General features: G+C 30.7%; 2 protein-coding genes across 2 annotated transcripts; both read left to right on the forward strand.

The window, feature by feature from the left end:
* The first annotated feature begins 842 nt into the window (after positions 1-842).
* On the forward strand, positions 843-3,640 carry LOC142520430 (uncharacterized). The gene is given in 8 exon segments (XM_075623406.1): positions 843-1,140; positions 1,226-1,309; positions 1,389-1,480; positions 1,570-1,810; positions 2,054-2,190; positions 2,192-2,284; positions 2,585-2,792; positions 3,184-3,640. Coding segments are annotated over 8 exon segments (1,029 nt in total). The 5' UTR covers positions 843-1,047; the 3' UTR covers positions 3,265-3,640.
* A 10,755-nt stretch (positions 3,641-14,395) lies between these two features.
* On the forward strand, positions 14,396-14,707 carry LOC142520431 (monothiol glutaredoxin-S1-like). The gene has a single exon (XM_075623407.1). It carries the CDS (start codon positions 14,396-14,398, stop codon positions 14,705-14,707), a length of 312 nt encoding a protein of 103 aa, XP_075479522.1.
* The last annotated feature ends 694 nt before the right edge of the window (positions 14,708-15,401 follow it).

Consider the following 15,401-nt stretch of genomic DNA (forward strand, 5'->3'; position numbering starts at 1 on the left):
TGTTAATTTCTATCAAAATTTTCATTTATGCAAAAATTTTCAGCTAAAATATCAATATTAATTTAGGTTAATTGCATACACTAACTTGCCTGTACGTGTTTCAGTGTGTGTGTTCAAATTTGAAAATATGTAGAGTTGATAATCATGGAGTTTTCAGCAATCTCGGTATTTAAGGAGTAGCCTATTAATTTCTATCAAAATTTTCATTTATGTAAAATTGTTCAGTTGCCAAACATCACATAGTATGAGTGGGCTTATGGATTTTAAAACAAATAATTCATCGCAAGTAAAATGAATCAAATTTTTATTTGAACCATAGATCAAAATCATAACAATATCAACTGTAATTTAGCGTTTGTTACAATCCAGTAATTATTGTGACCGAAAATCCACCTTGATAAATAGTTACAGTTGGTTTAGCTTTTGGAATTGAAAACATAATCCGTTTTTCTAGATATGTTCTATTTTTGATCTATGGTTCGAAGAAAAATTTGGTTCAATCTACTTGTGATAAACAAATTTTGTTTTTAAAATCCATCCAACTCATATGTTTGGCTGCTGACGAACAATTTTGCATCAATGAAAGTTTTGATAAAAATTAATTCTGATACTTTATCTTGAACATGATAGATCATGAAAATAGCTTGTACAATATCATTCTTTCTATCAGATGAATTCTTACTCATATTGAACGTGGTTTTATTTATGGATAATCAAGAGTTTAAACTTAAGTTTTTTTCCAATCTATTTTGACTCACATATCGTGTACTTGATTTTAGTATTAGAGCCCCAAAAATGGAGATTTTTGAAATAATGAATTTTTGAATGATTTGAGAGCATGGAAAAGGCTTGGGATAAATGCTTAAATTTGACCTCACGTGTGTAGTTTGAAATATGTATTGCTTAACATTATTTGAAGCAACTTTCCTTTCTCTTATATTTGGTTGCTTCCAATTTCTTTTGTACAAATTTACTACCATGGCTTCCAAATTTTACCTAATGTTATATACCACATGAGCTAATTTTTTCTTTTTCAGGAAAGCAAAGATGGTTGGAGTCACTTTAGGCCTGCCAGGTCCTTGGGCTGATAGTAATTATGAACCAGCTGATCATTACTCTACGAAAATTGGAGGACTTCCTGTATGCAGTTTTATTTTACCTGGTAATACTTGGTGTTGGAATATTTTTTTACCTCAAATTTAGGTTTCTCCTTTTCGTTTAACAGGATTGGCCTTTTCCAATAAATACTGCAATACAAGCTTTGCTTCTGTGCAATACATGTGGAAGAAATCTTAGTCTCATTTCGCAGGTCTAATCTCAGCTTCTCTTTATCATACTCAACAAATGTACGAAAGTAATTTCCACTTCACTTTTTCACATTCTTCCAGGTTTATGCTCCAATTTCTAGTAAAGATTTAAATGTAGAAGAGCGAATAATCTATATTTTTGGCTGTATGGTTCCTCAATGTGATAGCCATCTGTAAGGTTTTTTTTTAACCTTTTTATGAATTTGCACTGAATTTGTCGTTGGACAATTTACTACCGTCTCATTCACATTTACTGGTGAAGGTGGCGAGCACTTCGAGTTCAGAAGATTTCTAGCATAGAGGATTCATTACCTTCATTTGATGACGTGGACCACACAACAGTATCTTCTCTTTCTATTACAGAAACTAATTGGCATGATGATCTATGGTCACTCCAACCTAGAGAAGAGCATGGTGATGAAATTGATGATGACATAGATCTGGAGGAGTTGGGCAGGGCACTTTCCGAAGCTGCACATGTTGCTTTACCAGTAAAAGGCAGAGTAACGATATGATCCAGTAAAAGTCCTACCACAGATCAACAAGCTATTGATTCTAAAATACTAGGTAAGGTTTGCATTCTAGTGAATTTGTGAGACACTGTAAGTGAAGATACCCAGGTTTAGTGCATGAAAATAATTATGCAGTCATCATTTATTGTTTTAGTTTTGACACCAACGTGTATCAAATATGATGATCAGCACTTTCACTGACTTGGAGTTCATGTTTGTGTTTATCAATTGCAGTTATGCCCTTGCTTTTATATATACAACCAGGAAGAGAAATTTGTGAGAAAAGTTGCTTCTCAAAATTCAAATTATCTGTCACCGCCCGTCAAAATGTATGAAGATAACTCTGAAGATCATTCAAATGATGAACATATGAGAAGAGAATTATGAATATGATAGAGCCTTGCATGCTGATAGGACTTACCTTAAGTTTAAGAAACGAGTGGATGAATACCCAGAGCAGTGCTTCAAGGTAATTTTTTTAAACTCATTGTATACCCATCTTTTTCATTTGATAGTGTGTACGCCTTTCAGCCCTGAAATTTTTCTTTTTATCTTGAGATAAAAAAGTTTTGTAATCAAATTATGTAGCTTCTGCAGATCACTCTGTCATTACCTGTCGTTACGTGGTTAAATGTTATGTCATTGAATGATTGATTTTGAAGCATCTGGTAGTTCTTTCTTTTCACAGTGCTATCTTTAGCTTCGTGGGTGTGATTCTATATCTTTTTTATACATATTTATATGAATGCCCTCATGCACCACACCCAGATATTCATATGGAGGGAAGCCCTTGTTGGCTTCTGGAGAGGCTGTCGATCCTGGGCTCTGCAGATTCTGTGGTGAACTGAGACACTATGAAATGCAGCTGATGCCCCCATTGATATACTTCTTGCAGGAAGCGACTGATAATCCAGAAAGAACATCGTTGGAAAAATTCGATTGGATGACTTTGGTAGTCTTTACGTGTTCCAAGGCAAGTGTCCTTTTGTGTTTTACGCCAGAAATATTCTGAAGCTGTGATATTTGGATGCTACATATAGAAGGTGGCAATTTGCATGCCAGAATTAAGCTTGTGTTACCTTTATTCTTAGGCTTGAAAAGTATGCTACTGACATGATACACCTCCTATCTACTCTATTGCACCTTAAACTGTTGATGTTTTGCATATGTTAATCTTTAGTCCATTGGACGTATGACCAATTCCTTGTCAAGTATTCCCTGACTGATTCTGTTATTTCACAAATTTTAGTTTACTTCTGCTGCACGGTCACTGTTAATATTGAGGCTATGGTCACCATGTTTTAGCTTTCATGCATTTCTCAGCATTTAAAGTTTATTACACATTGCATCTCTTTACTATTTAGAGCTGCTTGCTGTCTTCATGCTCTGGTGGCTGTGAGAATTGGACAATAGCTGAAGAGGAAGTAGTTGTTCAATTCGAGTAGCATTGTATACATGATGACTGACCATCTAATACCGACCAATTGGAAGTCAGTATAGTTTCGTAAAAGTTGCATATAATTTCCTGAAGGTAATTTTTCTTACAGAAGACTTGAAATTTTAGTACATCAAATTGCTTTCGTCGGGTCCCAAGATGTGAAGAGATGTGCATAGAATGTTGTTTTTTAGGAGTTGAACTAATTCAACTAGTAATTTTCTACGAGTCCGCTTATCTCGAACTCATGAACTAAGATAATTGAATATTTATTAATCAAATAATTCAAAGAAAAGACTGATTCTGTCCCTTCAAACGGTGGAAAATTTTCAATTCTCATTCATATTCTATAAATTGTTGTATTGATGATACATTAAGTCGTTCTGTGACTGATATTTGTAGGATGGCATCTTCTCGAGGCTCTAGGTTCCTGAGGGTCCACAAAACAATGTGAAGACACAACGGCTTTGAATCTATCGGGCCGAAGTATATTCTTTAAACGATGATACATGCGAAAATGACTAGATCTTTGAAAAAATATCAAAAATATTACTTATCATTACATGTATGAACGGATCAAGAACTGAGTGATCCGTCTAATGGTTATATATATTTGAGTGGAGACTACTAGTAAACTTATTTATTTGCTAATTGTGTTATTCGATTTTCGTTTGAAACTTGTTTTTATTTAAATAAAGTTAGTTAGATAAATTAAGTTCTAATATGAATGGAAGGAATATATGTAATATTCTTGAAAATTTTGTCAATTTTAGTTATGTAATTTTAAAGTGTGATATTTTAGTATTTATATACTTTGTTGAATCGATTATAGTTAATAATTAAGGTTCATTACGTCGATCATTACAAGTACCGAAAAAATCCAACTGAATGTAAAAATAACAACAATCCTATTAAAATTTTGACTTATTTTACATATCCTTGTGCCCATTAAACAATTTAATAAAAACATTTTTTTTTCAATATTTATATAACATTCCAAATTTATCTTTTTATTAACAAATAAATTATTATAACTTGACCAAAACATATTTGATTGTAAATTTCAATGTTTTCAGAATTATTTTTTAGAAATTTTAATAATTATTTAGATTGAATTATTTTTTGATAAACTTGAAATTACTGTCAAATTTGAATACATTTTAATTAATTTTATTTGTGTGATAAAAATGTCTATTAAATTAGATATAAAAAATTATAAATAGAAAAATCAATATATTTTTGTAATTTTGACTATTTTCAAATTTTAATGTTTTTTATATATTGAATTAAGAAAAATCAAATAATAGGTTAAACATAATTTAGACCTTTTCATTTTTTTATTAGTTTTTATGAAATTTTTTGGGGATATAATAGTTTGTTATATTTTGTACATTTTTACAAAGTTAAGGCGAACGTAATTTTTAAAATTAATTTGATTTTTTTATAATAATAAAAACCTCAAAAGGTATACATACCTAACCTTTATAATTATGTTATTTTTAATCATAGCTTAGATATCGAGCCAATCAAAGTAGTCCGATGCATCAATTCTTGTTAAAAGTTTTATTGTATAAGAAAATAAACATTGTAATTAACATTTTTAATTAAAATTTTGTTGTAATATTCTCCATAATAAATATTAGTCTATATATAAGATTACTTTAGAATTTGATATCCCTATTCATCTATTGAATTTTACACAAAATGTATGCTCCAAAAGTATCACTTTTAGAATGATTTGAAATACGTGGATATAAAATGTATTCATTGTTTGGATATAAAATGTGTTCCATTGTTTAAATAAATTATACAAAAAATTTCAAATCTATCTACCTATTTACTTATACTTTAGATTCTAATCCTTAATTTTGATGATAACAAATAGTGCAACTATTATAAGATGTGGCCTTCATTTATTATATTTACATGTGTTGAGCTGAAGTTGAACAATATTAGCTGCATTGTTTACCTCGCACTAGATTCATTAAGCTGGATAATATGAGTGTCTAACCGTATTTTATATCTAGCTGAACTCTCTAACCCGCTACAGTGTATGATGTAATTCTTCGAGCTGGATGATATAAAAATAAAAATCGGACATTCTTATAGCTCAACCATACTCTACAATGTTTAGCGCAATTAGTGTTCGAGCTAGATTTCAAAAAATTCAAAGAAAATCTTACCAACGAGTTCGTTAGTATCAGAATATCTATTTGATCATTTATGCACATGAAATAAGGCTATCAAAAGATCTTCCAATAAAACAATGAATTGTCGGAATCTTCTGTATCTTCTATATCTATTTAACAGTGAAAACAAATTTCAAAATCATGGATTTCAAATGATTTCATCCAAATGCGACGTTTTTTCTTTTTAAAAGCTAAATCACAAAATAATTGCCAAAACACCGACCACGGTAATAAACTAGTGGCGAATGATTAACAAACATCAATTTTTCCTTCAATATATTAAATTTAAAATTATTATGCAATCCATGATATTATGATAATACACGAATCATCACATAACAAAAAAAAAATGAAAGAAATTTTAAAGGTAAACAAAATTTTAAAACCTAGGTTTAAAAGATGGAATAAATAAAAGCATCAAAATTTATTTATTTTTTAAAAAATAAAATAGATAAAATTGACTTTAAGACGGATTTAATTGATGTAAGAATTGAAAGGAGTGGAGAAATGATAGGTTTTTTCTAATGATATTCTCCAAATTCTTTGAAATATTTAATGTGTACTTAAAAACACACTTAAATCCCAATCAAACATATGAATATTGTAAAGTTATAGTGGAATTGGTCTTTTTTTTTAATAGAAAAAATTCAATAGGAAATGCCTCGTTGGGGTTTTAACAATCGGGTCATATGTTCAAAAAAAACTGCCAATTTATTGGGATATTTCATGGGTCGATATAACACATGTTCAATTGTTATTTCTTCTGGTTTTAAATTTATTCTTGTATTTTATAATTGTGCATGTCTCTTGTGAGACGATCTCACGAATCTTTATCTGTGAGATGAGCCAACCCTATCGATATTCACAATAAAAAATAATACTCTTAGCATAAAAAGTAATATTTTTTCATGGATGACCCAAATAAAATATTTATCTCACAAAATATGATCCGTGAGACGTCTCATGCAAGTTCCAAAAAATATAGTTGTCAGCCATTTATTTATTTATATTATATTTGTGGCGGTCATAATGTACTTGAATGACAATGAATTTGGCTGTTGGAACCATGTTCCAAATAAATAAAATAATTTGTAATTAATATAAAATTTTACCAAAATAGATGTATAAAACTATGCTTAAAATGTTTGGTTTTATATAATGGAACTAAAAAAAACATTAAAGGTAATTTTTTCTATATGCTTAATGTAAAAAGTTAAAATAGAGTGTATTAACAATTTGTGGAGTGTAAATGTGATTTTCTAAATAATAATATGCTTAGTTTGATCAATTAAAATTATGAATTATGATATAACAAAAAATCATAATTTCTTCTTTTAACTATGATTTTTAGGTAGACAAAAACTTCATCAATATTATCCAATAAACAAAATATGATATTTTTATTATTTTTTACTTCAAAATGATATAATATAGATAGGAAAAATCTGTCGGGGTTTTGAATAGTATTTTTTAACAAAAGAAAAGTTTAATAATTTTTATTTGTTTATACAAGATTAAACAAATTATAGGTAAAATAATACTATTTTAAAAAAATCTATCATGAAAAAAAAAATTCATTATACAAAATATAATAAATTTTTTTTATTAATTTCAAAACTTTGTAATAAAATGAAAAACCTATTAGCTAATATTATGTAAACATTATATGTCAAGCAAGAGCCTGGCTTTGCCCACGTAGGTGGTACACCTCTGTTACGCGTGGAAAATTTCGTTGGCGACTTCATAGTTAAAAAATCTAAAATAAAATTCGATTTATAAAGGGAATAAAATATACAAAATAAGATAGGATGACAAATGCAAGAAAACAAAAATGAGAAAAGTTGATAACCATCGACCTCTGTGATCTACAAGTAGAGAGTTTTTGCCCACAAAAATCTGCTGTTATTGGACAACTTCCAAGTTTAAATATTTTCCTTCTTTTTCTCTTTTCTCGCTGTAAATATTCATCATTAAAGTTGCAAAAATTGTTTTATTTTTTCTTTTCTGTGTAGTCTTCGTTCTCTTCCAGAAAAAGTGGAAAAGGGTATCTGTACTTTAAAGAAAACCCAATAGTTTGCTGTCAAGACATGGAAGATCGCAAAGAGGTAAAGGGTTCTCCGGCTAAGTAGTTTGTTTCTGAAAATTTATGTTTTTTTGGTGTATTCTATGGTTTTGGAGCTTTTTCTTGATCACTTGATGCATATTTGAGTTTTTATTATATAAATTAAATCAAAGATCAAAATTTGTATTATCACAAACATATATATATATTTGGAGTGTTATTCCAGTTCCAGTTATGCATAATCTTGGGGGGTCTTTAAAGAATTTAGCTGTGGTTTTGGAGTCACAATTAATAGTTTAGAAGTATTTTTTTAAAAAAAATCTGAAGTTTTAATATACATGTATGTTTAATGTTTGCTTGGAGATGTGCCGTATAAATTTTGTCCTTGATTTTGATAGTTTTTCATTTTGGGATCGCATTATTGTTATTATTATTTTTGAATCTATGATGCAAGCTTGTTGAATTATGGTCAAATTTTGTACAGTGATTGACGAGAACAAATAGATGAGGGAAAAAGAGAAATAAAATATTAATTTACATTTAATTATAGACTGAGAGATCTCAACTTTAAATGTATTTACTGAAGTTATAGGTGAGAGTTCTCAACTTTAACGTGTTTAAGTTTTAAGTTTTAATTTTAATGTATTATTTGCGTTGAATATTGAAAAAGTTGCTTAAGTATTTGGTTGAAATTGTCGTCTCTTGAGCTTCCACGTTTGCACATACATACATTGGAACTGCAAAAGTCAATTAATCGGTGGCGATGGTATATGATATTATAGTCATTATTCAGTCATGTTTTGGGGCTTGAATGTCATAATTTTCAAACTAGTAGTAATCCTCAAGCAATCATTTTGAACAGCTGTATTCCGACTTCAACCATCCTTCTTCTTCATGTCTAGGGAAGCAAATAATTGATTTGAATGTGTCTGTCAATGCAACATAAAGATTTGGAAAATGGTTCTTTAGATAGGTTTGAAATATTTGAGTTGCACTCTTAACACTTGTCCTATAATTTATATACGTCACATATTCGATTCTCATTAGTTTCAAGTCGGTGAAAGTAAATGGTTATGTTCTATGTATCTGTCTATGTAACAACTTGTTGCTGAGTTACAAATGGTGCATATGGGGGCTACTAATTCAAATTAGAATTATCGCTGAAGCCTATGATTATGCATAAACAACACACACGTACCGCAAAGTCGAGAAGTGGGGGACTTCCTCATGTTGCTTCTGCAACTATGACAAAATGATCAAATTTGGTGAGCGGGTGGCGGTATAGTGTAAAAGGTTATGTCACGCCATTAATTAGCTATGACTGATCAAGTTTCTGTATAGTTAAAAAGGTTAAGTTACACCGTTAGTTAGCTATGGCTTTTGATACACACACATACACTTGGTCCGACAATACATTTATGTTCAAGTATCACAATCTTGATTTGAAGCTGTGATATCATCTATGTATTTGTAATTGGAATAGATTATTTGCTTAAATGATGCTGATATCGGTAAATATTAACTAAGTAGTAAAGTTCGTGATTACTTAGAGTTCAACCATACACTAATTCCTTTGTTGTGTAGAAGAATGCACCATGGCTATCTGTGCCACAATTTGGAGACTGGGACCAAAAGGGAGAGTTGCCCGACTACTCAATGGATTTCACAAAAATAAGAGAAATGAGGAAGCAGAATAAGAGGGAGCCATCAAGAGCTAGTCTTGGAAACGAGGAAGAGCTTGTCTCTTCGACCACCACAAATTCGAACAGCGCCCAACATAATCAAGATTATCATCACGATCACACTCCAACAGTATGCTCTTCGTTCACATGTACCTTTACAAGAATTTATTTTTATCACTCACTTTTACTTGTCACGTTGAGTTTAGATACAAGTAGTTGTTAGTTATCACCTTAAAGATCTGGATGAGTCATGAATTCATACATGGCATTGCACAAGTTTTTGGTACTTTAAATTAAATGGTGAAAAAAATTGGGTGGAGTGGGGGGACCAATAAGGTTATAATAAAGCATTCTCCTCCCCTTCTTGTTTGTTGGTTTGAACTCATGCTGGTAGTTCTAGTTACTATTATATTCTTGTAAACTAGGTTGGTAAACTTATAATATACTCCTCTGTATATTTTTCGGTATTTATCACCTTGGAGGAGCTTTTCGACACTCGCAGTTATTGATCTTCGACTTACTGATCATAACTGAAAAAATGGAAGTTTATCATCATTTTTTAATTACTATGGCTCTGAAATATTGGAACTAGTTCCAGAGAATAGAAATGTGCTACCACACACCCACAAAATTAAAATTTCTGGATCTGTCATTGAGATTATTACCCCTTGAGCTTCACACACTGAAAACAAGTTTTGAAGTTGGCATTTCATTCTTGTAATGTGCGCGTAACCGTGTACCATCTCTTTCACAGGCAAGGAGGAGTTTCTTCAGTTGCTTCAACTGTTGCACAAAGGCCTAAACTTGCTGTTCCTTTCGAGTTCTACATACGACTAAGTATCGTCCCCTGCGTTCCTCGTGTAACAGCCACTGCTGGTTCTTGCAGAATTTTGGAAGTGAAAGAGGGAGCATATTAATGCTAGAAATTTATTTTTCTTGACTTGATCTCGTAAACTTTTTCTTTCTTTATTTTTCAATGAACTCGTGACATATGAATTCATGTTTATTTATTTGTATCACATGAATTTCGATGAAATGTAATATGCCCAACTCTTGGATTATCACACTTATCGGTCTCTAGGAGACGAGCGGTACAAAATTATGTTAGTGGTACGTCGTTCTAATCTCGATAAAATTATAAAAGTTAAGTTGAATCATATATGTAACAAAAAATGCAAGACTTGGTTTATATAAAAGAACAAATCGTTATTTCGTAATGGAGCATGATTTAACATATGTTCTTAAAATTAGTCTTTTTTAAAATCCTATCGTAGTTTCATAAATTAATTTGAAGGTAGCTGAGCTTCAAAAGCTAGTTTAACGAGACATAATTGTAAATATATACAATTTGCAAATATTTAATCCAGCCAATTTTGAGATATTTAACACATTCTCGTCACATTCATTTACAAAATATTATCAAGTGATCCGATAATTTCTAAAAATTCTTAAACCGCACACTCTATTTTAAAACAAAAACTCCCAATACAATTAATTTGAACCATTGGATGTGGTGGATCTCGTGCTCTCGGCGTGGAATAGGACTTCACAAATGAACTTCCGTAGTATAAGATTTTACATGCGACAAATTAATATTTCAATACGTCAATTAAAATAGTAAATGATATAAAGAAATTAACATAATATCCGTCAAATAACAATGAAAGTGTCGCATCAAATAGATGAAGTGGCATAAACCTCTTCTAATTGAGGAGTAGGTTCGAACCTACATAAAAACGAAAAAATCGCTCACCACTTTCTCGTCCAATGTTTAAAAAAAAACAGAAACTTAAATTTGAGACAAAAATTTGTGTGAGACAGTCTCATGAGTCGTATTCTGTGAGACAGATTTCTTATTTGGGTCATCCATGAAAAAATATTACTTTTTATACTAAGAGTATTACATTTTATTTTGAATATCGGTAAGATCGACCCGTCTCACAAATAAAGATTCGTGAGAACATCCTATTCTTATTTTAGGAAAAGCCAAAAGTGCTCGATCTGAGATAATCTCCTGTTGTGTGTGTATAGGGTTGGGGTCAAATTTTACGGTTGAGAGATGATATGTATGGGAATCTTTATTTCTTCCCTTTCCCGTTATTTTTTGTTCTTTCCACATTTTGGTGTTCGCAATTTGCAGTTTAAAAAGCATAGAAAGCTCTATTAGGATGCCAAGACTCGGAAAAAGTAGAAGAGTTGAACATGATCCTCAGCATATCAAAACTTTTGCAGACTTTATTCGCCCAAAATTTACTACGATTTGTTACAAATTAAAGAAGAAAAAAAATGAACTCTTTTTAACAAAGTATTTGTTACGTCAAAATAAAACCAAATATATATTACTGACATCAAAATACAATATCTCCACATTTTTTTTTAAAAAAAAAATGTCTAGCTCAAATGGTCCTTCCTAATTTTTAACCTTGAGTTTTAGAACCTGGATCATATAAATTTTTCTTTTAAATTTTAACCGAACATGTCAAAAAAACTTTATTTTTCACTTCCTTCGATTTTATATGCACTTACATAATTTTTACGACCGAAGTGAAAATTCCATCGAGTGCTTTTGAGTTGAAATTCGAAGTTTGGACTTCATCAGTTGTCCATGCACTCTTTAGTTTGATGTGATTGTCACCATCCGCATCCACAGTTCTTGCTGAAGACCAACCATCTAAAACACGTCGTCATTCTCTTTATTTGATGGATTTGATGTAAACTCTCATCTTGATTTTTCAAAGAGTAAAATTGGATCCATCCAAAATCGGTGGTCGAAAAGCAGTGTTGACAGACAACACGTCTACTGCACTTTTACCTGTTTAAACAAAAATAACGAATCACACTTAGTATATCAAGAGTGAGCTCTGAAACTAAATAAAAGGATTTGTTTAACACAAAAGTACAAAAATATTAAGATTGTGTGTATCATATTTAGGTGTTGTAATACATATACACAATATGCAACGGAATATATTAATTAAATGCACAAATAAACTTTAATGAATAATTAAGACATAATAAATCAAGCACAAATATAAAAACTTGTACGGTGTATCAGGACAAAATATTCGCTGGAATATTGTAATTAGTTCACAAAATCAATATCAGTAAAACTACGAAAAACTAGCTCTTTTAATTTAACAAGTCAAGTAAGTAAATTATATCTCAAAAAAAAAAAACACGGATGGAACAGCTGTATCTCCGAAACCCGGAGTGACAAATAACTCTCCAGCCAATACTTTACACGAGTGTTGTCTTCGAGTGTCTCAAAAACTTCACGGCAACACATCAATACGTCTTGACTTGAACACTTTATTAATTCTATGATGTCATTCCTTGCTTTTCCTGTGACGTTTCACTACTCTCCTTCAACTCCAAAAAATACACGCACACAACAACAATGATATCTTATTATTTGACTTCTTTTGCCCTAGAGTTTTCCTTATAGAATCCTACACAAACATGGAAAAAAGTATTTCATTAGGAAATAAAATCTTAAACTTGTAATATCTGGCAATTAAAATTACATAAAAATTCTTATGAGACTGTTTCATAGATCAATTTTATGATACAGATCTTCTATTTGTATTACTCATCGTGATATCGTCTCATAAGAGATATAATCCTAAAACTAAGCTCTTCATTTCATTTGTTACCAGATTTTACTAATTGGCGATGTAAAAAAGTGCATGCATGATTTAGGGATATTATTTCTTTCTTAAAATCTTAATCTTATGATACCCGATTGGGATGTGAGATTTCATATATCAAAGATGCCTTCTTCTAGGTCGAACAATATCTCTCTTAGATCACGTATTTAATTGTAACCATACCATAGAATTCCTAAGAAATCAAATCAGGGATTCAATTGTGCTTTTTAAATTAAAAATTCAAAAATAAATTTAAATCAAAATAATTTTTAAAAATATAAGGCTTTTTTTAAGCAAAAACTAACAAATTTCTTGGGAAAAACTGTGTGGAACCCAACTCCATTTGAACCTCGAATCAGCCACAGACAAAAAAATTATGTCGATCAAACCGACGTAGCTCATACGAGTTTTTGTGAATTTTATTTGAATCTTAAACAACTAACGCATGAACCGAAAGTAGTAGGCTTTGAAAAGCTTGGTCCATTTAAATCTCCAGAAATGAAGACACATGTTCTAAAGAAAAGTTTTTAAAATTTCAAAACCATGGGTGGTCATTCCATCAAATGGAAAATTCTTTTTGTTCTATGATTAATTGATAAATAGGATCGATCAAGTACGTAACCCAAAACCTTTACATGTTCCAATTATTTAATCAAATCCTAATTAACCAAGGGAATCTGTGATGTTATATATGCATAAAGCAGGTAGGGAATCAATTTATTACATCAGGTTAAAAAGTAGTTATCTTTCAATATATATATTATTGAATAATAGTTTTCATGACTAAAAAATTTACTATATACATGTGGGTATATATATATATATATGTGTGTGTATATATATATATATATATATTAAAATAGTATGGAGATATTGATGAATTTTTCATCCACCAAAATGTCAAATTTATGCCACAAAATCATCTATTCCATGGTAAATATATATTCAAATTCATGGTTTAAAAAAATCTTTTACAAAAATCACAAGCACATATATTTTTTTTGAAATCTTGAGAGGTAATTAGGTTGAAAACTTCGTAAAGAAAAAATCATAAATCATTTTTTAAGCATCTGCAAATACTACCTTAGTAATTTATGATGGGAAATCATTTTGATAGATATATTTTTCTCAGGAATTCCAGAAATAAAAGTATATTTATGTATTATTATGTCAGTTAAAGTTAAAAGCAATAATAATAGTAATAAATAAATAAAGTTTCCGTTCTAGAAAATTTAGTCACATTGGTATTTCAACATTCTCAAGCCACCAAAAAAATATTCCGGAACATATGTATTTCAAAGGTTTTATTCATTGAATTCAGACGCAACTTGCCACGTACTAATTAATTAATGACATATAATTCCCACAATCATCTTATAATCACAGCATATTTTGCAGAATCCATCCGCATGACTTTACATGCAAAACCATGTTACTTTTTGCTCATATAAATACACCATCTTGGAAACGTTGTTTTCTCAAGTCCCCAGATTCAAATTTTATCATAACACACTCTTGTTTATTATAAATTTTCGACAAATTCGATTCCGAGCCGATAGAAATGGACGTGCTGATGATGTTAGGGTCTGCGAATTCGGTGGTGATATTCACCAAAACAAGTTGCTGCATGTCGTATTCAATCAAGAAACTGATAAGCAGTTTCGGCGCGAACCCTACAATTTACGAGATCGATAGGCTTCCGAATGGGAAGCAGATCGAGAAGGCATTAACGACAGCATTGGGGTGCAATCCGAGTGTGCCGGCGGTGTTCATTGGCAAGGAGTTTGTGGGTGGTTCTAATGAAATCATCAGCCTTAATGTTCAGGGCAAGCTCAAGCCGTTGCTCATCAAGGCCAATGCCATATGGATTTAACAAAGCTTAAAAAATTACATGCATGGTTGAGTTCTTATTTTATATCCCATGGTTTTTGGCATATATAACAAATATAATATATATGATGCTTATAATACATTTACTACGTACTCGAAGTTTAAATGTTGAGTTTGTACGTTCCCGAAATATCGTGTATTTATATATGAATTCAGGCCTTTTCTTGTTGTACTACCATGCACTATATATGTTTGAAGACTATTTTAGTTTTTGAATTTCTGGTTTTTTGGGCAAAAATATTAAAAAACAGTAATTAAAGATTTATCTTGATAGCTGAACGGTAAAATAAACAACATTGTCAAAAGCTTGACGAAAATGGAACCGAAAGTAGAACAATACTCCTGAAATCAAGAATAGAAAGTTTAGAGAGGGAGGTGTGCTCTGCTGTATCTCCTCTGACGCTTAAGTCAAACTCCGATGATCAAAGATCAATATATATATATATATATATATATAATGTTGAATATAAGAGTGAATGCAAGATACACAAAACTTAAAACAAACTTGGTATTTATATGGGGGAGAAAGGGTACAAGTTGTAAAGTGTAGAGGTCAACGCCCTAGATCAGGAACATTGTCATCATTTATTCAAGTAAGTCAATATGTAAAGTCCAAAAATTTTCAAACTCGGTGTTTTCAATACTCAGAATTTTGTATTGGATAAATCTTCGAGTTT

Source organism: Primulina tabacum, chromosome 12 (assembly GCF_025594145.1).
Source record: "Primulina tabacum isolate GXHZ01 chromosome 12, ASM2559414v2, whole genome shotgun sequence".
Taxonomy (NCBI): domain Eukaryota; kingdom Viridiplantae; phylum Streptophyta; class Magnoliopsida; order Lamiales; family Gesneriaceae; genus Primulina; species Primulina tabacum.